Source organism: Aquarana catesbeiana, linkage group LG06 (assembly GCF_042186555.1).
Source record: "Aquarana catesbeiana isolate 2022-GZ linkage group LG06, ASM4218655v1, whole genome shotgun sequence".
NCBI classification, from domain to species: domain Eukaryota; kingdom Metazoa; phylum Chordata; class Amphibia; order Anura; family Ranidae; genus Aquarana; species Aquarana catesbeiana.
The window spans coordinates 37,541,003-37,567,377 of NC_133329.1; the positions used below are offsets into that span (position 1 = coordinate 37,541,003).

The 26,375-nt window shown below is 43.3% G+C and overlaps 1 protein-coding gene across 1 annotated transcript in view; it reads right to left on the reverse strand.

Annotated features, from left to right (window-relative positions):
* Positions 1 to 26,375, reverse strand: part of LOC141148315 (guanylate-binding protein 1-like) — a 136,509-nt gene that overhangs the window by 19,289 nt on the left and 90,845 nt on the right. The window contains exon 10 of the mRNA XM_073635635.1: positions 12,984 to 13,177. Within this exon, the coding sequence (XP_073491736.1) occupies positions 12,984 to 13,177 (194 nt within the window). The remainder of the gene's footprint in view (positions 1 to 12,983; positions 13,178 to 26,375) is intronic.

Here is a 26,375-nt window from a genome sequence, read left to right on the forward strand (position 1 = left end):
TACAGCATGACCTGTGCCCAATACAGCCTGGTCTGCCTGTGCCCCATACAGCCCCACCTATGCAGAGGAAGAGGCAAGCCACCCGGATCAGCAGAGAGTGGGATTGCCCGCTGTAATATCTTTCATTTGAATTTCCTGTCTTCCCGGGGCTCATCGTCACATAGCCCCACCTCTTGGCCTGAAGCCTTTGATGACGTCACATGTCCCGCATTGGATCAGTGTTCTGTCTATCAAAGGCACCGGGCCAAAAGGTGGAGCTATGTGACGTGAGCCCCGGGAACACTGGAAGTTCTAATGAAATCTCTTACATTGGGCAATTCAGATCTCTGCTGATACAGACAGCTCGCATCTTCCTTTCCTCTCTCTTCTCCTGGCTGTGAGACTGTGCTGGCGGTGCTCTTATCCTCACTGGGCCCCACTCGGCTGCGGGCCCCATATCACCAGCATGGGTCGCTATGGTGGTAGTTACGCCCCTGGTTGCAGTGTTGTTGCAGCAGTGGCTAAGGCCCAATTTTTCTGCCCCTGTTTAACAGGGGTGTGTAATTACAATTTTTGATGCAATACTTTGCAGCAGGGATCATTCCTGCACTCCAACTAGAGTATCTGTGAGGGGTTGCAGTGTTGTGGCACCAGTGCCCAAGGCCCAAATTTTCAGACCCTGCTTAACAGGGACATGTAATTTCAATTCTTGATCTAATACTTCACAGCAGGGCCCATTCCTGCGCCCACCAAGAGTAACTGTGAGGGCTTACAGTGCTGTGGCAACACCAACACCTAAGGCCCCAATTTCTTCAGAGTATAGAGGGCAGGCCCCTACTTTCAAACATCCAACTTACAAACGACTCCTACTTGCAAATGAAAGGAGACAACAGGAAGTGAGATGAAATCTACCCTTAGGAAGGCAAATTCTCTCCTGTAAGAGTTAATATGGGGAATGCAGCACCCACCATTGCCAGGAATGCAGCACCCAAATTTGCCAGAAATGCAGCACCCAGCATTGCCATGAATGCAGCACCCAGCATTGCCATGAAAGCAGCACCCACCATTGCCAGGAATGCAGCACCCAGTATTGCCAGGAATACAGCACCCACCATTGCCAGGAATGCTGCACCCACCATTGCCAGGAATGCAGCACTCCCCATTGCCAAGAATGCAGCACTCACCATTGCCAGGAATGCAGCACCCACCATTGCCATGAATGCAGCACCCACCATTGCCAGGAATGCAGCACCCAGCATTGCCATGAAAGCAGCACCCACCAATGGCAGGAATGCAGCACCCACCATTGCCATGAATGCAGCACCCACCATTGCCAGGAATGCAGCACCCACCATTACAGGAATGCAGCACCCACCATTGCCAGGAATGCAGCACCCACCTTTGCTATGAATGCAGCACCCATCATTGCTATGAATGCAGCACCCACCATTGCCAGGAAGGCAGCACCCACCATTGCCAGGAATGCAGCACCCACCATTGCCATGAATGCAGCACCCACCAATGCTATGAATGCAGCACCCACCATTGCCATGAATGCAGCACCCACCATTGCCATGAATGCAGCACCCATCATTGCCAGGAATGCAGCACCCACTATTGCTATGAATGCAGCACTCACCATTGCCAGGAATGCAGCACCAACCATTGCCAGGAATGCAGCACCCAGCATTGCCATGAATGCAGCACCCAGTATTGCCAGGAATGCAGCACCCACCATTGCCAGGAATGCAGCACCCACTATTGCCAGGAATGCAGCACTCACCATTGCCAGGAATGCAGCACCCACCATTGCCATGAATGCAGCACCCACCAATGCCAGGAATGCAGCACCCACCATTGCCAGGAATGCAGCACCCACCAATGCCAGGAATGCAGCACCCACCATTGCCAGGAATGCAGACTCACCTTTGCCAGGAATGCAGACTCTCCATTGCCATCAGTGCAGCCTGAAGTTTTGCCCATCCATCTGCAGCCTTGGAGGGGATAGGGAGGGGGCGAGACGAGCATCAAAAGATTTCATACAGGAGAATCTCCTGTTTTCTCAGCGGCCTCTTTAATAGAAAGTCCCACCTTCTTTGATGGACAGAACAGTCGTCTAATGGCAGTGCCGCAGACGGGACTTCCTATTACAGAGGCTGCCATGTAAACAGGAAATACTCCTGTGTGCACGGCTCTTGTCCCGCCTCCTCCCTATCCCCTCCAAAGCAGCCGGTATATATATATCTTTTGTGGCGCCAGTGCTGGGAGATTGTTGGGGGCCACAAAAGTTATATATGTCCAGATAACCAGGCAGGACGTTCAAAACCAGAACACGGGCCGTGATTGGCCTGCAGGCCGGATTTTGGACATGCCTGAGGGATACTGTATTGTGGGAAATATTGGCAAAACCCAAGGCATACTGCAAGTGGGTATAACTAGATAACTGAATAGAGGGAAATTGCCACAGGGATTATTTAATATTGTAATTACCCGGTACCATCATCCTAGATTAATAGATTGAGAGGGAAGGGAGGGGAGGGGAGAAGAGAGCAAGAGCCACTCCAATTAGGCCTTGTCTCCCCATAGGGGGGGTTGGATGGACTATAGCAGTACCTGATTAAACCAACAGAGTATAAAATAATTCAAAATTTATTGAAACACAATAATAAAATGTGTAAACACAGTAAACAACAAGTCGATTGGGAGTTGTTGCAACAAAAAATTGTACAGAACAAACATAGTAAATACAGCCCACATGTGTATTGAAGGCACAATGATGTATTAGCGGACGTTTGTCTCAACAGTTTCTGATATATATATATGTTTCTGATATATATATATATGTTTCTGATATATTATATATATATATATATATATATATATATATATATATATATATATATATATATATATATATATATATATATATATATATATATATACATATATATACAGTGGGAACGGAAAGTATTCAGACCCCCTTAAATTTTTCACTCTTTGTTATATTGCAGCCATTTGCTAAAATCATTTAAGTTATTTTTCCTCATTAATTTACACACAGCACCCCATATTGACAGAAAAACAAACAATTGTTGACATTTTTGCAGATTTATTAAAAAAGAAAAACTGAAATATCACATGGTCCTAAGTATGCAGACCCTTTGCTGTGACACTCATATATTTAACTCAGGTGCTGTCCATTTCTTCTGATCATCCTTGAGATGGTTCTACACCTTAATTTGAGTCCAGCTGTGTTTGATTACACTGATTGGACTTGATTAGGAAAGCTGCACACCTGTCTATATAAGACCTTACAGCTCACAGTGCATGTCAGAGCAAATGAGAATCATGAGGTCAAAGGAGCTGCCTGAAGAGCTCAGAGACAGAATCGTGGCAAGGCACAGATCTGGCCAAGGTTACAAAAAAATTTCTGCTGCACTTAAGGTTCCTAAGAGCACAGTGGCCTCCATAATCCTTAAATGGAAGATGTTTGGGACAACCAGAACCCTTCCTAGAGCTGGCCGTCCGACCAAACTGAGCTATTGGGGGAGAAGAGCCTTGGTGAGAGAGGTAAAGAAGAACCCAAAGATCACTGTGGCTGAGCTCCAGAGATGCAGTCGGGAGATGGGAGAAAGTTGTAGAAAGTCAACCATCACTGTAGCCCTCCACCAGTCGGGGCTTTATGGCAAAGTGGCCCGACGGAAGCCTCTCCTCAGTGCAAGACACATGAAAGCCCGCATGGAGTTTGCTAAAAAAACACCTGAAGGACTTCAAGATGGTGAGAAATAAGATTCTTTGGTCCGATGAGACCAAGATAGAACTTTTTGGCCTTAATTCTAAGCGGTATGTGTGGAGAAAACCAGGCACTGCTCATCACCTGTCCAATACAGTCCCAACAGTGAAGCATGGTGGTGGAAGCATTATGCTGTCGGGGTGTTCTTCAGCTGCAGGGACAGGACGACTGGTTGCAATCGAGGGAAAGATGAATGCGGCAATGTACAGGGTTATCCTGGACGAAAACCTTCCCCAGAGTGCTCAGGACCTCAGACTGGGCCAAAGGTTTACCTTCCAACAAGACAATGACCCTAAGCACACAGCTAAAATAAGGAAGGAGTGGCTTCACAACAACTCCCTGACTGTTCTTGAATAGCCCAGCCAGAGCCCTGACTTAAACCCAATTGATCATCTCTGGAGAGACCTAAAAATGGCTGTCCACCAATGCTTACCATCCAACCTGACAGAACTGGAGAGGATCTGCAAGGAGGAATGGCAGAGGATCCCCAAATCCAGGTGTGAAAAACTTGTTGCATCTTTCCCAAAAAGACTCATGGCTGTATTAGATCAAAAGGGTGCTTCAACTAAATACTGAGCAAAGGGTCTGAATACATAGGACCATGTGATATTTCAGTTTTTCTTTTTTAATAAATATGTCAATAAATGTTAACAATTGTGTGTTTTTCTGTCAATATGGGGTGCTGTGTATACATTAATAAGGAAAAAAAATGAACTTAAATGATTTTGGGCAATGGCTGCAATATAACAAAGAGTGAAAAATGTAAGGGGGTCTGAATACTTTTCGTCCCCACTGTATGTATGTATATATATATATATATTACATTTAAAGTAAAAGTTTACCAGTATTGTGCATTATATTTAAAATGATCATATCCATGAAAAAAAAATTATCAGCTTTTAGTACTACTTTAATATAAAAGGTTTATATTTCCCCCTCCACCCTTCATATAGCTTCATGTCCGACTCCTAGTTATAATACCCATATATCCTACTTCTGGGTGTATTTATTATTATAAATATGAAATAAGTTACAACAAAATTGTAGCTGGTCTTGCCTAGGATGCAAAATAGTCTAGCACCGACCCTGCTCCAGATCTCCTGTGTAACTCTAAACTTGTAATTTGTAAAGGCTTTTAAAATTCATCTTTTATATTTTACCAAAAAAATGTGTTTTGTATATTATTAAAGTGTATTTTTTCCCCAAAAAATTGGATTTGAAAAGCCGCTGTGCAAATAGCATCTGACATAAAAAATATGCAACACCTGCCATTTTATTCTCTATGGCCTCTATTGGGAGTTCTAAGTAGTTTTCTAGTAAAAGAAAAACTGATATTTTACATGTAGAAGGGGGTGTCAGAATTGGCCCAGCCCGGAAGTGGTTAACGCCCTTATCATCAGCTCTATCTAGTGGCCACAATGCGGTATAGTTTTCTCATTGAAGTAATTGAGAAACTAAACTGCAATTTGGCCACTAGAAGGAGTTGAAAATACAGGCATTCATCTCTTACAAAAATGACAGTGACATTTTGTTTAGCTTGCAGGAATGCTTCTGACATTCGTGTAATAAATGCTTATTAAATAGACTCCTAATGCCGCGTACACACGGTCGAAAGCCCGACGGCATCTTTTCATTGGATATTCCAATCGTGTGTGGGCCTCATCGGACTTTTGTTTTTGAAAACTCTGACGGACCTAGAAATAGAACATGTTTTAAATCTTTCCGATGGAATCAATCCCTATCGAGAAAACCGCTCGTCTCTATGCTGTTCCGACGGACCAAAAAGGACGCATGCTCTGAAGCAAGTGCAAGACGTAAGCTAATGGTTACTCGCTATTGAACTTCCTTTTTCTAGTCCCGTCGTACGTGTTGTATGTCACTGCGTTCTATATGGTCGGACTTTGGTGTGATCATGTGTAGGTAAGACAGTTTCAGTGGAACACCGTCGGAACTCCGTCGGAACTCCGTCGGAAAAACCTTCGGAGTTTATTCCGACGAGAAAAACGATCGTGTGTATGCGGCATAAGTGTCTTTTGTCAAACGTCTGCTACTGCAAGTGCACTGCAACGTCATGCTTGGCACATTACAGACATCTGCAAGATGCTAAAAATCAAAAGCTGAGTGCTGAAGCAATGTATGCAGAGGAGTTACACCACTGGTGGCTGCCGAATGGCCAAAGGAAGAAAATGATGGGCCCGGAAGAGGACCAGGAGAAGACAGAAGGGCCAGTGACCAGATTCCAAATGAAGTGCTGCTGTTATTTTTGGGTTGTCTTTTATATTAAAAGCCGTATCACTAGACGCGTCAACAGTGGAAATTGGCAAGCTTTAGTTCTGCTTCATACTTTAGCCAATAACTTTTTGCCTAGTTATCATAGGATAACAGATAACCAAAAATGTATTTTCTACAGAAGCTGCTCTTATGGGATGCCATGGTCCATCTGAACTGTGGTGCTTCCCTTTAGCACAGTGGTTCTCAACCTCAGTCCTCAAGTACCCCCAACGGGCCATGTTTTGAGAACTTCCCTTGAATAAAATAGCTCTTATCAATAGCATGTCATTGATATTGATTTAAAGCAGCTGTGCGAAGTAAGGAAAAACTTAAAATATGGCCTGTTGGGGTACTTGAGGACTGAGGTTGAGGACCACTGCTTTAGTAAAGATCACATGATCACAAGACCAAATGCCTATGCTTTTGGTCATTTGATTGCTCTTGCAGAATCTCAGAGCAGATATAAGTGTTGTGAGGCCTTGTCAGTAAAGTGAGTAAAATGAGCAGTGTATTTTCCTGTGGCTAAAAGGGCAACATTGAAAATAGTAAAATCCTTCAAATACATTCTTAGGGGATGCCTTAAATCTGTACATGCTTTCACAGACACCATATTGTTGCACCACATAAATAACATATGTAATAATATAGTTTAATTTTGGTTTATTCTTTGATTTACATACCGCTACACCCCAACAGGGTTGATTTCCAAAAGAAAGTATCTCTATAATGTAGGTTTTTTTACAAGACAGAAAATAGTGTGGTACAGAAAAGAACATGACAAGCAATGATATTTTACTTGTTTTGACACTGTTTGACAATATGTAAACAGTTGATAGTGATATGGTCTATCACTGCTACACCAAACAATCATTGGGGTTGATTTACTAAAACTAGAGAGTGCAATAATCTGGTGCAGCTGTGCATGGTACCCAATCAGCTTCTAACTTCAGCTTCTTCAATTAGGCTATGACAAAAATCCTGGAAGCTCATTCTATACAGAGCTGCACCAGATTGTGCAGATTGTGCACAGTTTTAGTAAATCAACCCCAATGATTGGAGTAGCAGTGATAAACCATATTGACTGTATATGTATTGTCAAACAATTTCAAGTCACGTATCATTGCTTTTCTGTGCCACACTGTACCACACTATATTGTGTAAAAAAGATTAACAAAATGTCAATCCAGAGCGCACCAAAACACACTCAAACTTCAGACATGAGGCAGTTGTTAAGGCGACCAGAAAAAGTTACAGTGTCATGTTTCAGAGACAACAGCAACCCCATATGGCACAGTGGCTGGAGAATATGTAAGCAGTTTGATTGGGGCCCAGGCCAGCAATATAAGAGGGAGAGATAAGTGTTTTAACTAGGCCATAATGGAAGATGGAGAGACTGGGCTTTTGGTATATGCAACTAAATTAGAGCTAAATTTTACTGAGCCTCAAGCAAGAAAAAACAAACTGATTTGTTGGGCAGTACTCCTTTTTAGCAAAGATCCTATGTGAGAAGGATAGAGCATGCAGATATCATCTTAAAAGAAAAGTATGGGAATCTAAAAAAAAAAAAATCATACTCATCTATGTGAATGCAGCAGTTGTCCCCCACTACTTCTAAGACTGATAAGTCACAGACTTTCTGCTCTCCCCCTCCAGCATTCTAGGGAGTGCCAGGCTGTGGAGGGGATGAGAAAGGCTAGCTCAGGCTCTCAGCACCTCATTGATAGGTTGAGTCAGCTGCTGATCATGCATTTGGGTGGATCCTGACATTAAAGTCAGGATCTTTCCAGAGCCTAGACTAACTCTGGACTTTAGCCCACTGTCGGCTGAAAACGGGTCACAGGAGGGCAGAATGAAGTACACTCCTAAGACTCACAGGAGAAGAAGGGCCAAAGAGCTTTGTACCCTATTTCTCCTTTAATTAAACAAATAAATGTGTAATCTTTTTATGCTGAAAAACAAAAACAAAAAAACTCTACATATTTGCAGTAGATTGCTTATGCTCTTTTGATTGTCTGCAATTTAAAAAGAAAGAGCAGGTATATTTCATGTCTAAATTAATTTTTTTTTTAAATGTCTATTTTCTAGTAGTGAAGACTGTACTGATTTTTAGCACATCTTTTAAAGTATATTTCCACTGTTGGAATTAACATAGCATAAAAAAAAAAAAAAAAGATCACTGGTTACCTATCACGCAATTACTGACTTGCTTAAAAATCCTAATTGGTGTCCTCTGCTTTTGTAAGGTTTAGAGGGAGGTTACTGAGCAATATTTTACAGAAATAACACGGCCTTCCCTGTGCTAGCAGCTCTGCATTATCAGTTGTAAACTAGATTTGAAAACTGTCTGCCCTAACAAAGGGGTTAAACATTTAGAAACTGGCCTCTTGCATTGTACGTTAAGAAGGATAGCTCAGTGAGTCCCCAGTCTGTGTGGAGACAGGGACACCTTGAGACTGTCCAGAAATGATTGCAACATAAACCGCCGCATACCAAAAGTGCTAAATTTGGTCTGGTCACATATGTTTTAATTACATTGGGACTTGTAAAACCACGTACACACGGGCGGACTTTTCGACCGGACTGGTCCGACGGACTTTCAGCGGACTTTCGACAGACTTCCAACAGACTTTTTAACGAACGGACTTGCCTACACACGATCACAACAAAAGTCAGATGGATTTGTATGTGATGACGTACACCGGACTAAAATAAGGAAGTTGATAGCCAGTAGCCAATAGCTGCCCTAGCGTCGGTTTTTGTCCGTCGGACTAGCATACAGACGAGCGGATTTCTGGGTCCGGCAGAGACATAAAGATTTGAAGCATGTTTCAAATCTATAAATGGTATGGTGGTTAATTGCGCTGATATTATCCTCATATACCCATTGTGATTAGTGACGAGTTATAAAAAAATATACAATACTTTCTAAAACACCATCAAGTGCTCTTAATAATCTAAAAACTTCTTGCAATGTTTAAAGTAAAATATAAATCAAACTTATCCCTCTGTTATAAACGTGGTGTGCTCATAAAAATGCGTGTGTGATAAAACTTAATATAATATGCACGTGCTCACAAACATATCTGCTGCTTCTAAAAATTATAAATACATATATATAAGTGTATAACATACCACTTGAAATTTACCAAATATAAATAAATACAAATGTATAAAGATGAATTCCTTTTCCTAAAAAATCCTTCATGTAAAGTGCTCACGGTTCATCAGGTGTTTATAACATGACTAATCAGTGCCAGTTATAATGTGACAAAGTTGAGATAAAATAGTGTCAAAAAAGTTTTTACTTTCATTTCTTTCACTTCTTCTTTAATTTAAATTATGCTCCGCTCCTCCACTCAAATCCCGAACATGCAAAGAAAAATTATATATCCATTGCGCATAGATTAAACAACCATTGGATGCTATGCATCAGATAAAAGACATTTCCCTCACATCCTCTCCTAGGTAAAATCGCGTTTGTATAGATCAGCTGCAACAGAGCTCAGCGGTGAGGCGCTTCATTCACCACCACTAACTCACACACTGCAGATGCTGGGAACGTCACAGGCTCCTCCCAGGAGGAGCCTGTGACGTCCCCAGCATCTGCAGTGTGTGAGTTATAACTCTGTTGCAGCTGATCTATACAAACGCGACTGGAAAAGTCCGCTGAAGGTCCGATGAAGCCCACACACGATCGGATTGTCCACCGGACTCGGTCCGTCAGACCAGTCCAGTCGAAAAGTCCGACCGTGTGTACGCTGCTTAAGGGTTAGACCTGCAGTGTTTACAGTTAAAGGGGAACTTTACTCAAATGAATTCAATGAAAATAGTGTTTAAGGAACATACATTAATAATTATGCTAGTGTGTGTTGTAAATTGCCTCCAACGTGTTTCTTCATGCAAGAGGTTGCCATTTTTCTGAAGCCCAGAGCCCCTGAGCAGCAGTAGATCTTTAGTCCATCAGCAGATTGGCCTCTACATTTTCAGCACAATGACAAACAATATAGAGAAACTGAGCTTGTGCAGAGCAAAGTGAGACAGTGTATTACTGTATTTTAAAGAGTATAGGCACTTGTTTTTAATGTTTTAAATAGCTATACCTGCAAAAGGGGCCAGCATGAAGTGATTTAGCAGGACTTAATAATTCTCTGACTAAATTTCCACTTTAAATAGCTGTTGCAGTAGGAGTTTATGCACTGTGCATATATATTACAGATTATATAGACTAAATTGGCGATTTACACTAGAACAGCCGTTCTCAAGATTTTTATCCCATATGAACCCTTGAAATAATTTTTAGGTCTCACATCTGCTAAAACCAATTTATTGGGGGTAATTTGGGAAATAAATGCCCCTTACACAGCCAAAATGATCATTGATGTCCTGCAGCTTGCTCTGCCCAATGGCACTGGCCCTATAGCATCAAGAAAAGGTCAATCAGCCACAGCTAAAGGGACCCCTAGCAACCTGTGGAGGAACCCTAGCTAAGAATGGTTGTTCTAGAAAAAGAAACTGTGATGTAGACAATCACTTTTCAGGATGCAGGTGGTCTGATAATAATGGCACTCATGGGCAAAAGGATTGCAAGAAATTTGGACATGTGCAGAATTCTCATCACTGAAAAAAAAAAACTGGTGGAAAGTCTTAAAACCAGGAGGATACAGTGGGGACGGAAAGTATTCAGTATTTTCACTCTTTGTTATATTGCAGCCATTTGCTAAAATCATTTAAGTTCATTTTTTTACCTCATTATTGTTCACACCGCACCCCATATTGACAGAAAAACACAGAATTGTTGACATTTTTGCAGATTTATTAAAAAAGAAAAACTGAAATATCACATGGTCCTAAGTATTCAGACCCTTTGCTCAGTATTTAGTAGAAGCACCCTTTTGATCTAATACAGCCATGAGTCTTTTTGGGAAAGATGCAAAAAGTTTTTCACACCTGGATTTGGGGATCCTCTGCTATTCCTGATTGCAGATCCTCTCCAGTTCTGTCAGGTTGGATGGTAAACGTTGGTGGACAGCCATTTTAAGGTCTCTCCAGAGATGCTCAATTGGGTTTAAGTCAGGGCTCTGGCTGGGCCATTCAAGAACAGTCACAGAGTTGTTGTGAAGCCACTCCTTCATTATTATAGCTGTGTGCTTAGGGTCATTGTCTTGTTGGAAGGTAAACCTTTGGCCCAGTCTGAGGTCCTGAGCACTCTGGAGAAGGTTTTTGTCCAGGATATCCCTGTACTTGGCCGCATTCATCTTTCCCTCAGTTGCAACCAGTTGTCCTGTCCCTGCAGCTGAAGAACACCCCCACAGCATGATGCTGCCACCACCATGCTTCACTGTTGGAACTGTATTGGACAGGTGATGAGCAGTGCCTGGTTTTCTCCACACATTCGCATAGAATTAAGGCCAAAAAGTTCTATCTTTTGGTCTCATCAGACCAAAGAATCTTATTTCTCACCATCTTGGAGTCCTTCAGATGTTTTTTTTAGCAAACTCCATGTGAGCTTTCATGTGCCTTGCACTGAGGAGAGGCTTCCATCGGGCCACTCTGCCATAAAGCCATGACTGGTGGAGGGTTACAGTGATGGTTGACTTTCTACAACTTTCTCCCATCTCCCGACTGCATCTCTGGAGCTCAGCCACAGTGATCTTTGGGTTCTTCTTTACCTCTCTCACCAAGGCTCTTCTCCCCCGATAGCTCAGTTTGGCTGGACGGCCAGCTCTAGGAAGGGTTCTGGTCGTCCCAAACGTTTTCCATTTAAGGATTTTGGAGGCCACTGTGCTCTTAGGAACCTTAAGTGCAGAATTTTTTTGTAACCTTGGCTAGATCTGTGCCTTGCCACAATTCTGTCTCTGAGCTCTTCAGGCAGTTCCTTTGACCTCATGATTCTCATTTGCTCTGACATGCACTGTGAGCTGTAAGGTCTTATATAGACAGGTGTGTGGCTTTCCTAATCAAGTCCAATCAGTATAATAAAACACAGCTGGACTCATATGAAGGTGTAGAACCATCTCAAGGATGATCAGAAAAAATGGACAGCACCTGAGGTAAATATATGAGTGTCACAGCAAAGGGTCTGAATACCTAGGACCGTGTGATATTTCAGTTTTTCTTTTTTAATAAATCTGCAAAAATGTCAACAATTCTGTGTTTTTCTGTCAATATGGGGTGCTGTGTGTACATTAATGAGGAAAAAATGAACTTAAATGATTTTAGCAAATGGCTGCAATATAACAAAGAGTGAAAAATTTAAGGGGGTCTGAATACTTTCCGTCCCCATTGTAGATTCAGAGTGCATCTAATATTGAAATGGGGTGAGAAAATAAATGGAGGTAGGGGTCAGGTAGTGTTAAATACCACTGAAGTGTATGTGGTCCATGGGATGCACAGCAGAAGACTGTGAAGGTCACACCGTTGATCAGTAGTTATTGTATAATTGTGTTTTTTTTTTGTTTGTTTGTTTTTTTAATAACTAACTCTTATGTTGCAATTCAACTTTAAGGACTCATGCAGACTGGACTTTATAATAACGTTATAAAAACGGCAGTAGTTTTGCAGTGAGCTTTTCAATGTTTTTGCAATAGCGTTTTTTTAATGTTTTATTTTTTTTTCCAATTGATCAAAAACGTTAAACGCTGGTGAGCCTCATTTTTGAGTGTTTAACTGCGTTTTTAGGCATTGTTTGATGTTACAGCATTTTTACAGCTGAAAACTCCTCTCAGAACCCACTCGTTTTTGGAGGGTTTTTTTTCAGCCAAAAAACGCCCCAAAAACAGTTGATAACAGTCTATGTGTGCATGGACACATAGGATAACATGCTGGAGAGTTTATTGACTGTAGAAAAAAAAAAAAAAAACAGCCGCTGTAAAAACATCCAAAAACATCCAGTGTGCATGAGGCCTAATCAGGACGAGCTACCCAAAGTTATTCATTTTACCTTTGATTTATCCTCAATGGCTTGTTTAATTTTTTCGTTCATAATTTTTTTCTCTTCATTAAATTTGTCCATCAATTGTCTAGCAGTCTCCTTGATATTGGCTATCTCTTCCTCAGCCTTCTGTGCTCTACGAGCTTCTTCCACTTGTTGCATTTTCTCTTCCATTTCCTTTATTTCTTTTCTAGATCTTTCCTCTGGCAATGAGCATAAAAAAAAAAAACAACAACAACAACAATAAAGTAAAAAAGGTACTATTGCCTACTAGATTTTAAAATTGTAATAAAAATGTCTGTTTCTTTTGCTATTGTGTTCATGACTTCAGCCCTGGAAGGTTTCTCCCCCTTAATGACCAGGCCATTTTTTGCGAAACGGCACTGCGTTTTTTTAACTGACAATTGCGCAGTTGTGCGATGCTGTACCCAAATAATTTTTATGTCCTTTTTGTCCCACAAATAGAGCTTTATTTTGGTGGTATTTGATCACCTCTACGGTTTTTATTTTTGAGCTATAATCAAAAAAAGCGCAACAACTTTGAAAAAAAAAAACACATTTTTTACTTTCTTCTATAAAACATATCCAATAAAAAAAATTTTTAAAAATATTTATTTTCTTTACTAGTAATAGCAGCGATAAGAGATTTTTAGCGGCACTGCAACATTGCGGGAGACAAATCAGGCACCTAACTGACACTTTTGGCACTTTTTTGGGAACCAGTAACCTTATTACAGTGATCAGTGCTAAAAAATATGCACTGTCACTGTACCAATGACAATAGCAGGGAAGGGGTTAACATCAGGGGCAAGCAAAGGGTTAACTGTGTGCCTAGCTGGTGCTTGCTAACTGTGTGGGGGGGGATACTCTGACTGGGTGAAGACAGAGATCGTTGTTCCCGCTTAGCAGGAACACAAGATCTCGATCTTCTCCCCTGTCAGAACGGCAATCTGGCTTGTTTACATAGGCAGATCGCCGTTCTGCCTCTTCTGGGAACATCGGGTCCGCCGGACCTGCTGATGCCCTGTGCCCAATTGGGCACAGGGCTGCATGCCCTGTGCCCAATCAACGCGTGATCACGCCTCCGGGCAGCGCGCACTCTCCCCCCCAAGTGTCTATTGCACTAAATGACATACCTACTTAAGGACCAGCCTCGTTTTGGAATTTAGGTGTTTACATGTTTAAAACAGTTTTTTTTGCTAGAAAATTACTTAGAACCCCCAACATTATATATTGTTTTTTTTCTAATACCCTAGAGAATAAAATGCCAGTCATTGCAATACTTTTTTTCACACCGTATTTGCGCAGTGGTCTTTCAAGCGCGCTTTTTTTTGAAAAAATTCACTTTTTGGATTAAAAAAATAAGACAACAGTAAAGTTAGCCCAATTATTTTTTATATTGTGAAAGATAATGTTACGCCAAGTAAATTGATACCCAACATGTCACGCTTCAAAATTGCGCCCACTTGTGGAATGGCGTCAAACTTTAACCCTCAAAAATCTACATAGGCAACGTTTAAAAAAATTCTACAGGTTGCATGTTTTGTGTTACAGAGGAGGTCTAGGGCTAGAATTATTGCTCTCGCTCTAACAATCGCAGTGATACCTCACATGTGTGGTTTGACCACTGTTTTCATATGCGGGCGCTACTCACGTATACGTTCGCTTCTGCGCACGAGCTTGTCGGGACGGGCTTTAAAAAAAAAATTATTTTTCTTATTTATTTTACATGATTTTATTTATTTTTACACTGTTTAAAAATAAAAAATTGTGTCACTTTTATTCCTATTACAAGGAATGTAAACATCCCTTGTAATAGAAAAAAGCATGACAGGTCCTCTTAAATATGAGATCTGGGGTCAAAAAGACCTCAGATCTCATATTTACACTAAAATGCAATAAGAAAAAAAAAAAAAGTCATTGAAAAAAATGACATTGAAAAAAATATGTCTTTAAGACGTATGGGCAGAAGTGAGGTTTTGACGTCGCTTCCGCCCTACAGGGTCATAGAGATGAGTGGGTGCCATCTTCCCCTCACTCGTCTCCAGGCACAGCTAGGGGATAGACGTGATCACCTCTGCCACCGATAAAAGTGATCTCGCGTATGAACACGGGAACAAGTGCGGTAAATTACTGGCCAGAGCGCTACAGGCCTCTAGACCATCTAACACAGTTCACCACATACGGACCCAACAGGGCACTTTGCTATCTAGAAATGAAGACATAGCTCACGCTTTTGAACAATACTACAAGAACCTATACAACCTAGACTCCCCCAATCAGAACCCGGACCAAGCGTTACGCAGAATGGAAGCTATACAAAGCTTCCTAACCCAACATGGCCCACAACCACTCTCACAGACACAGGCAGAAGAACTAGAACAGCCCCTTTCCACAGCTGAATTGCAAGCTGCCATGAAACAGATGAAAACGGGGAAAAGCCAGGCCCAGACGGGTTCACTCTGCAATATTACAAGTGTTTCTCCCAGATCTTAGCTCCAAAAATGTTAACTACCTTCAACTTGTTAACTGACCCTACAACGAACATGGGGCGTATGTTGGAGGCACACGTCACAGTAATCCCCAAGGAGGGAAAGGATATCACACAAGTACAAAATTACAGACCAATTTCACTACTAAATGTGGACATCAAGATCTACGCAAAAATTTTAGCCAATAGAATGTCCACTCACCTGCCAAGACTTATTTCGTTAGATCAGGTTGGGTTTGTCCCTGGTTGTGAGGCCAGGGACAACACCATCAGAGCACTAAATCTACATCATTGGCTCACGTCCACAAAAACGCAAGGTTTTTTTCTGTCATTAGATGCTGAGAAAGCATTCGACAGAGTGGCCTGGGACTATATAGGTGAGGTCCTGAAGAAGATTGGCCTCTACCCGCGTATGCTGTCCCACATCTCAGCGCTGTACTCTAACCCGAGTGCAGCTGTAAGAGTAAATGGACACCTGTCGAATGCCTTCCTGATAAGTAACGGTACGCATCAAGGCTGCCCCCTTTCACCTTTAGTATTTGTACTCTCTTTAGAACCCCTCCTTAGCAGATTAAGGGACAACTCTGACATTACAGGTCTTACAATTCAAGGAAAGGAATACAAGATCTCTGCTTTTGCGGATGACATCTTGCTTTCCTTGACCTCCCCAACCACCTCCATACCTAATTTGCTCAAAGATATTGAACACTTTGGGACCTTATCACATCTTAAGATGAACTACGCGAAATCCCAAGCCCTAAACGTCACCCTTACAACACAGGAGATTGAACGCTGCCAATCTTCCTTCCCTTTCCAGTGGAGTCAACGGGCTATAACCTACTTAAGCGTTCAAATCACTACTAAACTGGAAGACCTATATAGGGTTAATTTCCTTAGGGTCCTAAAGAAAGCTCAACTCGACTTAAAAGAATGGGGGAATCTTAACATCTCTTGGTTTGCTCCGCCCTCCTAAAAATGATAACCCTACCTCGATTCCTTTATTTTATCCAATGTCTACCTATCAATCTTCCAGCCTCCTTTTTTGCTGCATATAGGAAGATGTGCACTCTGTTTCTGTGGAAAGGCTCCCCTCCGCGCATTAAATTCACCCGGCTCACGCGGCCAAGGCTCAAAGGAGGCATTGGGCTTCCAGACCTCCACAAATATTTCCTAGCGAGTCATCTTACCCGGCTTGTGGACTGGAATATCCATGAACCGGATAAGATTTGGGTCACCTTAGAGAAATCATTATCTCAACTCCCACTGGAGTCTCTCCCCTGGATCCTGCCGGGACAAGTACCACAGGAGACATTAGCACATCCTTTCATCTCAGCATCGCTGAGTTCTTTCAGACGAGCAATCAGAACCCCGTCAATATCCTCCATACCGGGCCCGTTAACCCCTTTGAGTGGGAACCCTGCTTTTACACCAGGGCTCTCACCATCTTTCCTCAACCAAATATGGCCACATGACAAAATGTCAGCCTATCAGTTCTATGAGGGCAAAACCCCTAGATCTTACGAGAACCTAGTAGACTTGTCCCTGTTCAAATCCTTCCCCTTTTGGACATATAGACAGATTTGACATTTCCTTTCCACTCAGGGCACGACATTGACTTGGACTAGACAATTAACTCCCTTTGAGGAATTATGCACCCGTACCTCCCCACAGAGACACCTAATCTCATACATTTATAATGCACTCATAGATGAGACCACGTACATCCCTGACTCAGCACACACAGCATGGGAAGCGGACCTCGAGACGACCTTTACGGAGGAGGACTGGACTCGTATCAATGAATATATACACAAGGGCTCCCCTAATGTAGCTATTCAGGAAAATGGATATAAAATTCAAACACGCTGGTATAGGACCCCGTCACTTTTACATAAATTCTCCCCAACCATCCCAGATACATGCTGGAGATGTGGAAAAGCTAAAGGCACCATGCTACATATATGGTGGGATTGTGATTCCATACAGCCATTCTGGAAGGAAGTTCACGACCTCATTTCACATATTACAACATACTCCTTAGCCTTTTCTCCTGCCCAATACCTCCTACACCACACCCACCTAACTAAAAATGAGTACTATAAATCACTGGCTATGCACTTGCTGAACGCGGCTAGGCTATGCATCCCAACACATTGGAGATCCCCTCCGCCCCTACCATTGGGGAGTGGTTCCGGAGGATCTCCAAGATAGAGGAGATGGAGGAGCTGATACATATTTCTCAAGAACGAATCCAAAAATTTACAATCACATGGGCATGTTGGACACATTTCAAATCATCCCAACGTTACAGTATATATAGCTCTTGAACAACCACGATTGGCCCCTCAAGGGGCTAAATTTAAATACAAATATAGCTTAAGTCACGTCGGGGTGACAGTCCCACACAGAGGAAACTGGGTAGACCATACTTTTCGTTGCTACCCCCTCCCTCCACCTCCCCCCCCAAACCCCACTATCTCTCCCCTTCTCAACCCGCCATCCTTCTCCTCGTCCCCACACTCCCACGTTCCTAACGTCTACTTCTCTGATACTTTTTTCTCCTTCTCCAACATTCACTCCTCTTCTTCCCTTTCTTCTATTTTCTAATCTCGATCTCACTCTTTGGTACCGTCTTTGCTTTCTTTTCCTGTTCTTTATCCTGACTTCTAAACACATTCCCTACCTTTTTAAACGGGGCTATTTGAACCCCTCTGAGTACTTTATAAGGGGCTACGTCCAGTACCATACGAACTATTCACACAATAATTGAAAACTTGACTTGACATTTGCATGTTTATGTTTATGTAATATATTTGTAACTTAGAATAGTGTGACAAAAAATAATATATAATACCCTTGTTATTGTACAAGATGTTTCTTTAAACGCTTTTATTAATAAAAAATTATTATGGAAAAAAAAAAAAGTGATCTCGCGGTGAATCCGCCGCAGAGACCACTTTTATCTTGTAGCCGACCGCCGCCCGAAAATGGGGATACCGGGGTTATAGCAGCTAGCTGTTGCCATAACAACGATATCCGCCGCCAAACTTAGGACGTATATGTACATGCGGTGGTCGGCAAGTGGTTTAAAGGTACATTGTTTCGTGCAATAGAGCCGACAGTATAAGTGCGGTAGGCAGTCGGCAATTTGAAAATTCAGCTCCATCCCAATAGCTGTGCACACCTATGGTGCTAACCCATATACCTTTTATCCGCTCCTGACTGAACAATTGAAAAGTATCGCTCCCACTCCCATTTCAGTATAGGTTTTATGCAAGCAGAGGATGAGGTGGCACAGAATGATGTTGGCACTGGCAGATATGATCCTGTTTAACCGCTTCAGCCCTGGAAGACTTTACCCCCCTTCCTGACCAGAGTACTTTTTACAATTTGGCACTGCGTCGCTTTAACTGACAATTGCGCGGTCGTTTAACGCTGTACCCAAACTAAATTTGCGTCCTTTTTTTCCCCCAGAAATGGAGTGGTGGTATTTGATCACCTCTGCAGGTTTTTAATTTTTGCGCTATGAACAAAAAAAGAGCGACAATTTTGAAAAAAAAAACAATATTTTTTACTTTTTGCTATAATAAATACTCCCCCAAATTAAAAAAAAATAATACTCATCAGTTTAGGCCAATATATATTCTTCTACATATTTTTGGTAAAAGAAATCACAATAAGCATATATTGATTGCTTTGCGCAAAAGTTATAGCATCTACAAACTATGGGAAAGATTTATTGCATTTTTATGGCATTTTTATTATGGGGCTGGGGCTGGTGGATCCGGGAAGCCATTGGGAAAACCAACAGCACGGAAATCATCCCGAATGCCCTACACGATTGGTGTGGAGAGGAGACCGTGATTGAGATACCCTACGCTGGTTGCCCCTTCTGGGGCTGTTGGATTCGGTGAGTGGGGACCCATAAGGGGGAGCACAAAAGTCACAGGAACTATCTGAGAGCACTCAAGTCACGAAATTGCTTGGAACACTGGGTCTGAACAGTTTTTTCACTTTAAGGACTATAATCACTAAAAAAACTTTTAATTGATTTTTTCTGCACTAACTAGCTTGAGATGAAATTATTTGATCACTGGACTTTGATTATGATATGTATTTCTTGGTAATACATTTATATATATACATTTATTTCGCACTGTTAAGGCAGAGTTTATTATATGCTTTGGATTATTTTCACTAGTAGAGCACATATATGTTTTACATTTATATGTTATAGCCATTTCACTCTGTGGTGGTATATAGTGCAGACCTATCACAGCTGTAGGGGTCTCAGCACACATCCCTTACTTATAGGGTTTGGTCGAACTACCATTGAAGACGGCTCCTTGTCTAAATAATTATTTATTTCTGCTGGTATATATATATGTATATATATAATTATAGACATATATATTTCTGGTAACTAATTTTTCCTGCTGGTATTAGGTACCTCCACTAGGATCATATTGGGGGAAATCACCTGGGGATATAACAATTCTAAACCCCCCCCATACACTAACCCATTTAACCCCATAGGGAGCGCCATACCCCTTTTCAATTTAGTTCTTTGCACTGACAGTTCACATACTTTGATTTTTTACTACTTTATATATTTTTTACTCCCTGTGGTCAGACTGGGTCTGTGTGACTCATTGTCGGTGGGTGGGCAGATGTCCTGTTTCCCGGGAGCTGCGATGCATGCTGGTGTCCGCCCTCCTACCTCCCCTCCACAGGGTTGGGGGTGAGTGGCTGGGCGGATCTTTCCACCTTGCATCGGCGCCACTCCCCCGGCACTGTGCATGTGACCTCCTTGGTTGGGCGTCGCACACACAGACGTCCGGTATATCAGCTGGGCTGACATGTGGTGAGCTTCTCTGGCGTTCGCCGAGGTTTTGCTCCACTGTGTCATGCCTGCGTGATGCTGAGGGGGAGCTGGCGTTCCATACTGGGGCTGCATCTCACTCCCTGCTTCATGGTATTCAGAGACGGTACTGATACAACCTATGCACACCCTGATCCTCTCCCATCTATGTGGCTTCAAACATCACATGTATCTTTCAAGGTAATCTTCCAGGTGCTTTTTTCAATCACCTTGGTGATATCTGCAGCTTATATCATCTCGTTTTTTGTTACTTGTATCATCATAGATACATTTTATATATTCCCTACATTATAGAAGTCCCCTCCACTGCAGGGTGTTGGTGTGCGCAGTCCAGTGTTCCTCGTTGAGGTCCCCCTCTCAGCTCCCGGGCCAGGCTCCATGGCTCACCCCTGGCTTTGTTTTGTCGCACGGTCCCAGTTTTGGCTATCATGTGAGTAACCTTTTTGGCACGGCCCATTATGCCCAAATTTCCCCCTTTTCTGCTGATCTTGTTAGACCCCGAAACTATATTGCTTTTCATACATTTTTTTATAGAATTTAGATGCATCTGGCTCCTGAAGAGTGGATTGAAGTCCATGAAACGCAGCGTCGGGCCTACCTTTGATGCATCAAACACACATTGACCAATTTTCACATGGTTTTTTACTTCACATGACTTTTATCTTGCTTGGGGGATTAAGATGCATAATTGTACCTACCCATGTGCTATGATTGTATATATATAGATTTATTGTCTATATGTGATTTTTTTATGTTTAATGTATGCAATGCGTTTTTATGCCATGTTGATCATTGGTCCTTAATAAACATACATATGTTTGCACCTCTGTGAGTGTGATTGGGTTGCATCATGAGCACCTCATTCAAAGTCCCAACCTTCCCCCCTCTTTTTCATGATATTAAGGATGGGGGCGCAAACTTTCCTTTGCGTCCCATTTAAAGTCCTAAGTTTGCTTTTCCCCCCCATTGCTTGATTACTGTATAAATGTCACTGGCAGGGAAGGGGTTAACACTAGGGGGCGATCAAGGGGTTAAATGTGTGTTCCCTAGGTGTGTTCTAACTGTGGGGGAATGGAAGTGACTAGGAGAGGAGACATATCATTTTTCCTACTTAGTACAAACAATATGTTTCCTCTTCTCTGACAGCACAGGGATTTGTGTGTTTACACACACAAATCTCTGTGCTGGCGCTCGTGCACGCCATGCGCATCGGGTCCCCCGCCATGCAGCAGGCATTCGCGCGCACGTCCTCTGGTGGTCGAAAAGCAGAAGGACGTACACGTACGGGGTTTCGCCCAGGGGAGCCATTCCGCCACAGTATATCTGCATAAGCCAGCTGGGAACCGGTTAACCACTTCAATACCTGACGCTTTCACTCCCTTATCACCCAGGACAATTTTTAGCTTTCAGCGCTGTCACACTTTGAATGACCATTACTCAGTAATGCAACACTGTTTTTTTTTTTGAGACAGATAAAGCTTTCTCGGAGTATTCAATCACCACTGGGTTTGTTACTTTTTGCTATACTGTATAAATGAAAAAATACCAACAATTTTGAAAAACAAAAATGTATGTCTTTGTTTCTATTATAAAATTTTGCAAATAAATAATGTTTCTTCGAAAGTTTAGGCCAAAATGTATTTTACTACATTTCTTTGGTAAAAATAACCCAAGTCACTGTATATTATTTAATCTGTAGAAAAGTTATAGAGTCTACAAACTGTAGCAAGGTCCCCAGCCTCCTTTGATCTAATGAGAATCCTTCCGTATGTAGGGGGTTGTGAGGCATGGTGGGTGCAAAGTAGTTGAAGTTATTGGGTGCCAGACACTTCTTGAATGCAAAAGAAAGCTTATTCATCTTAACAATCTTTTTGGTTGAGAGAGGGTTAGGGCCAGGACACCCTTAAGTAGTTGCAAGATTAATTGACAGACTCTGAGGGGTTGATTTACTAAAGGCAAATAGACTGTGCACTTTGCAAAGTGCAGTTGCCCTTTGCAAGTGCAGTTGCTCCAGAGCTTAGTAAATGAGGTAAGGTTTCACTTTGCAAAGAGTACCCAATTACATGCAAGGAAAATAAAAAAAAACTGCATTTTTGCTTGCACATGTTTTGGATGATGGACGTCAGCAGAGCTTCTGCTCATTTACTAAGCTGTGGAGCAAGTGCTCTTGCAGAGTGCAACTGCACTTTGCAAAGTGCACAGTCTTTTTGCTTTTAGTAAATGAACCCCTGAGACTTCAATAGGAGGACACCCATGCAGGGAAAGGCATCCAGCACGACGCCACAGCTACATGTGCAGGAATGCTGTCTCCTATGGCAACAGTCTTTAACAGTTCCTAACACAAATGTAACAGTTCCTTTTTCTTGTAGTTCTTCCATACACTGAGCTCCCGGTCTCTCACTAGACCATCTGATTCACTGCCACCGAATCCCCTGAGCTCCTCCAATCTTCACGGTGGTATCTTCCTCAAGCATCACCCCCGCTTCCCTGCTGGGTCCCAAGCTTGGCACTCTAGATACCTCTCAAGTTTCACCCCCGCTGGCCTGATCGGTCCCTGGCTTGACACACAAGGCTTCTCTGCAAGTGTCACCTCCGCTGGCTGGGTCCATGACTTGATACCCACTGAAGTTTCTTCCTTACCACCCCAGGTTGGTGAGAATTCTGCTCCGCTACTTGCTTCAGTTACTCACTGTGGTCCTTGGTTATAAGGCGGATGGTCCCTTACTGGCAACAGCTTCCCCTCTACCTCCGACACAACATTTTCCCCATTTTTGGAATTTATGGGAGAGCAAAGGGAGGCTGGTAGATAAAGCTCCCCCTGCTGGGGAAGCATGGGAACTCTCACCAGACCCCTTTTGCCAAAGGGAAGGGGATGCTGTTGGTGGGATCGAGGAAGCCGGAGAGCCTCTTCCTTTCCCTGTCATGGCTGGGGAGCCGGAGGACCCAGAAGCTACAGTAGCTCTCACCCTGAGGGTAACAAACAGGAGACCCCCTCTGACCCTGACATTGAAAGTAGCCAAAATGTCATACCCGACTTAGAGGTCAGGAGAGAGGATTTCTGTACCGAGCAACTGCGAGAGAACACCCTCATGAGAGCCAGGGAAAACGTTAAGATGTTGGACGGGGAACCACTGGATCCTGATTGGGTGGTGTCTTTGCCCTACATGACTGTTAAAAACTATTTATTGTATCGAGTGGTAAAACATGGAGAGGATGAGGTAGAACAGCTACTGGTTCCCAAACCCTTCCATAGGGTGGTGCTAGACTTGGCCCATGGTCATGTAATGGGGGGCATCTCGGGATCTAAAAAACCAGGGAGAGAATTGCCCAGAGGTTTTTCTGGCCCGGGTTGCATGCAGACATTAAGGAGTACTGCAAATTGTGCCCTGAGTGTCAAATGTCAGCACCGTCACCCCATTTTCGCAGCCCTCTTGTCCCTCATACCAATAATCAAGGTCTCCTTTGAGAGGATTGGCATGGACCTGGTGGGGCCGGTTGTGAAATCTGCCTGGGGTCACCAGCATATTCTGGTGATCCTAGACTATGCAACGCGCTATCCTGAGGCCATACCCTTGCGCAACACCTCCACTAAGGCTATCGCCAAGGAATTGGTTCAGGTGTTTAGTCGAGTGGGGATCCCAAAAGAAGCCTTAACCGATCAGGGCACCCCATTTATGTCTAGGGTTACCAAGAACTGTGTAGACTATATAAAATCTCCCATCTCCGTACCTCTGTCTACCACCCCCGATGGATGGTCTGGTTGAAAGATTTAATAAAACTTTGAAAACTTTGAAAAGTATGCTGAAAAAGGTGGTCGACAAAGAGAAACTGGGATTCTTTGCTGCCATATCTCATGTTTGCCACAGGTTCCTCAGGCATCCACAGGCTATTCCCCCTTTGAGCTTTTGTATGGTAGACATCCCAGGGGGCTGCTAGATGTCACCAAAGAAACGTGGGAAGGGGAGGCCACCCCATATAGAAGCATCATAGAGCATGTCTCCTTGATGCAGGATCGAATCACAGCTGTCCTGCCCCTGGTGCGAGAAAATATGGAGCGAAACCCAGGAGGCCTAGAGGAGGGTCTATAACCAGGGTGCCAAGGTCTGTACTTTCAGCCCCAGGGACAGAGTGTTAGTACTGGTTCCCACGGTGGAAATTAAGTTTCTAGCCAAGTGAAAGGGTCCCTTTGAGGTTGTTAAAAGGGTGGGGGAGGTAAACTACAAAGTCTACCAGCCAGGGAAAAGGAAACCACACCAAATTTCAAAATGTGAATCTCTTAAAGTCCTGGAAGGACAGAGAAACTTTACTGGCCACGTCCTCGCCTCCAACTGACTGGGTACAGGTGACACTTGACACCCCATAACAGATACCCTGTCCGTGGCACAACAAAGTGATGTTAGGGCGTTTGTGCATAAAAATAGAGACTTTTTCTCCCCCTTACCTAGTCTGACCAACATGATCAAACATGACATAGTGATGGAACCAGGGGTTCGCGTAAATGTAAAACCTTATAGAATCCCAGAGGCCAGACAAGAGGCAGTCGCGAAGGAAATAAAAAGTATGTTAGAGTTGGACGTGATAGAAGAGTCCCACAGTGAGTGGTCAAGACCCATTGTGCTGGTACCAAAACCTGATGGTACTATCAGGTTTTGTAACGACTTCAGGAAACTCGACAGTGTTTCCAAGTTTGATGCGTACCCGATGCCCCGGGTCGACAAACTCATGGACAGGTTAGGACAGGCTTGCTACATAACAACCCTAGACCTGATGAAAGGCTATTGGCAAATACCACTAACTGAATCGGCCAAGGAGAAGACTGCCTTTTACACTCCTGAGGGCTAGTTTCAGTATAAGAGGATGCCTTTTGGTCTGCATGGAGCCCCTGCTTCATTCCAGCGAATGAAGGACAAAGCCTTGAGACCACATCGCCCGTATAGAGATGCATATTTGGACGAGGTGGTCATCCACAGCCCAGATTGGGAATCGCACCTGCTCGGTGTACAAGCGGTGATAGATTCCCTTAGGGAAGCAGGTCTTCCAGCTAACCCAAAAAAATGTGCCATAGGCCTGGAGGAGGCCAAATACCTTGGGTACATTATTGGCTGGGGAGTGGTCAAGCCGCAGATCAATAAGGTTGAGGCAATTCAAAAATGGCCCCAACCGATCAATAAAAAACAAGTGGGGGCCTTCCTGGGCATTATGGGGTTTTACAGACGGTTCATACCCAACTATGCCACCATGGCCGCCCCTCTGACTGACCTGACGAAGGGTAGAGGGTCGGTCATGGTCAAGTGGAATCCCGAAGCCGAGGAGGCCTTAAAGAATTTAAAGCAGACCCTTTGTGGGTTACCAGTACTAGTGGCCCCGGACTTCAGCAAGGAGTTTGTCGTACAGACGGATACTTCTGAGGTGGGGCTAGGGGCTGTACTGTCACAGAACAGGGATGGTGAGGAGCACCCAGTTGTATACCTGAGCCGGAAGCTGAACAAGCACGCAAAGAACTATGCCATCGTAGAAAAGGAGTGTCTCGCCGTTGAATGTGCCTTAGACTCCTTAAGGTATTACATACTGGGGAGGTCATTTAAACTGGTCACCGACCATGCTCCCCTAAAGTGGATGTGTGACAACAGGGAGAAAAATGGCCGTGTGACAAGGTGGTTCCTGGCTTTACAACCTTTTCGGTTTACGTTGGAGCACAGGCTGGGAAAAATCCAAAATAACGCAGATGCCCTCTCTCGCGTGCACTCTATGGTTGGGTCAAGTGCTCAGCCACAGGGGCTTGAGCAGAGGGGGGTGATATGCGAGGTGAGATACACGATAATAGGTACATTTCACCTCGCATTCGTTCCATTGTAAGGGACTGAACTGGAATCCGGCCAGGTTTTTCCAGCCTCTATGGCAGGCTGGGTTCTGGTCTGGATGTTCGGGTCCAATGAAGTCCACAGTCAGCTGGACTTTAAATATCCAGGAAGAGAGCACAGCAGGTCACTCTGGTTTTGAGACTCAGGAAGGAACCTGAGTGAGAGGA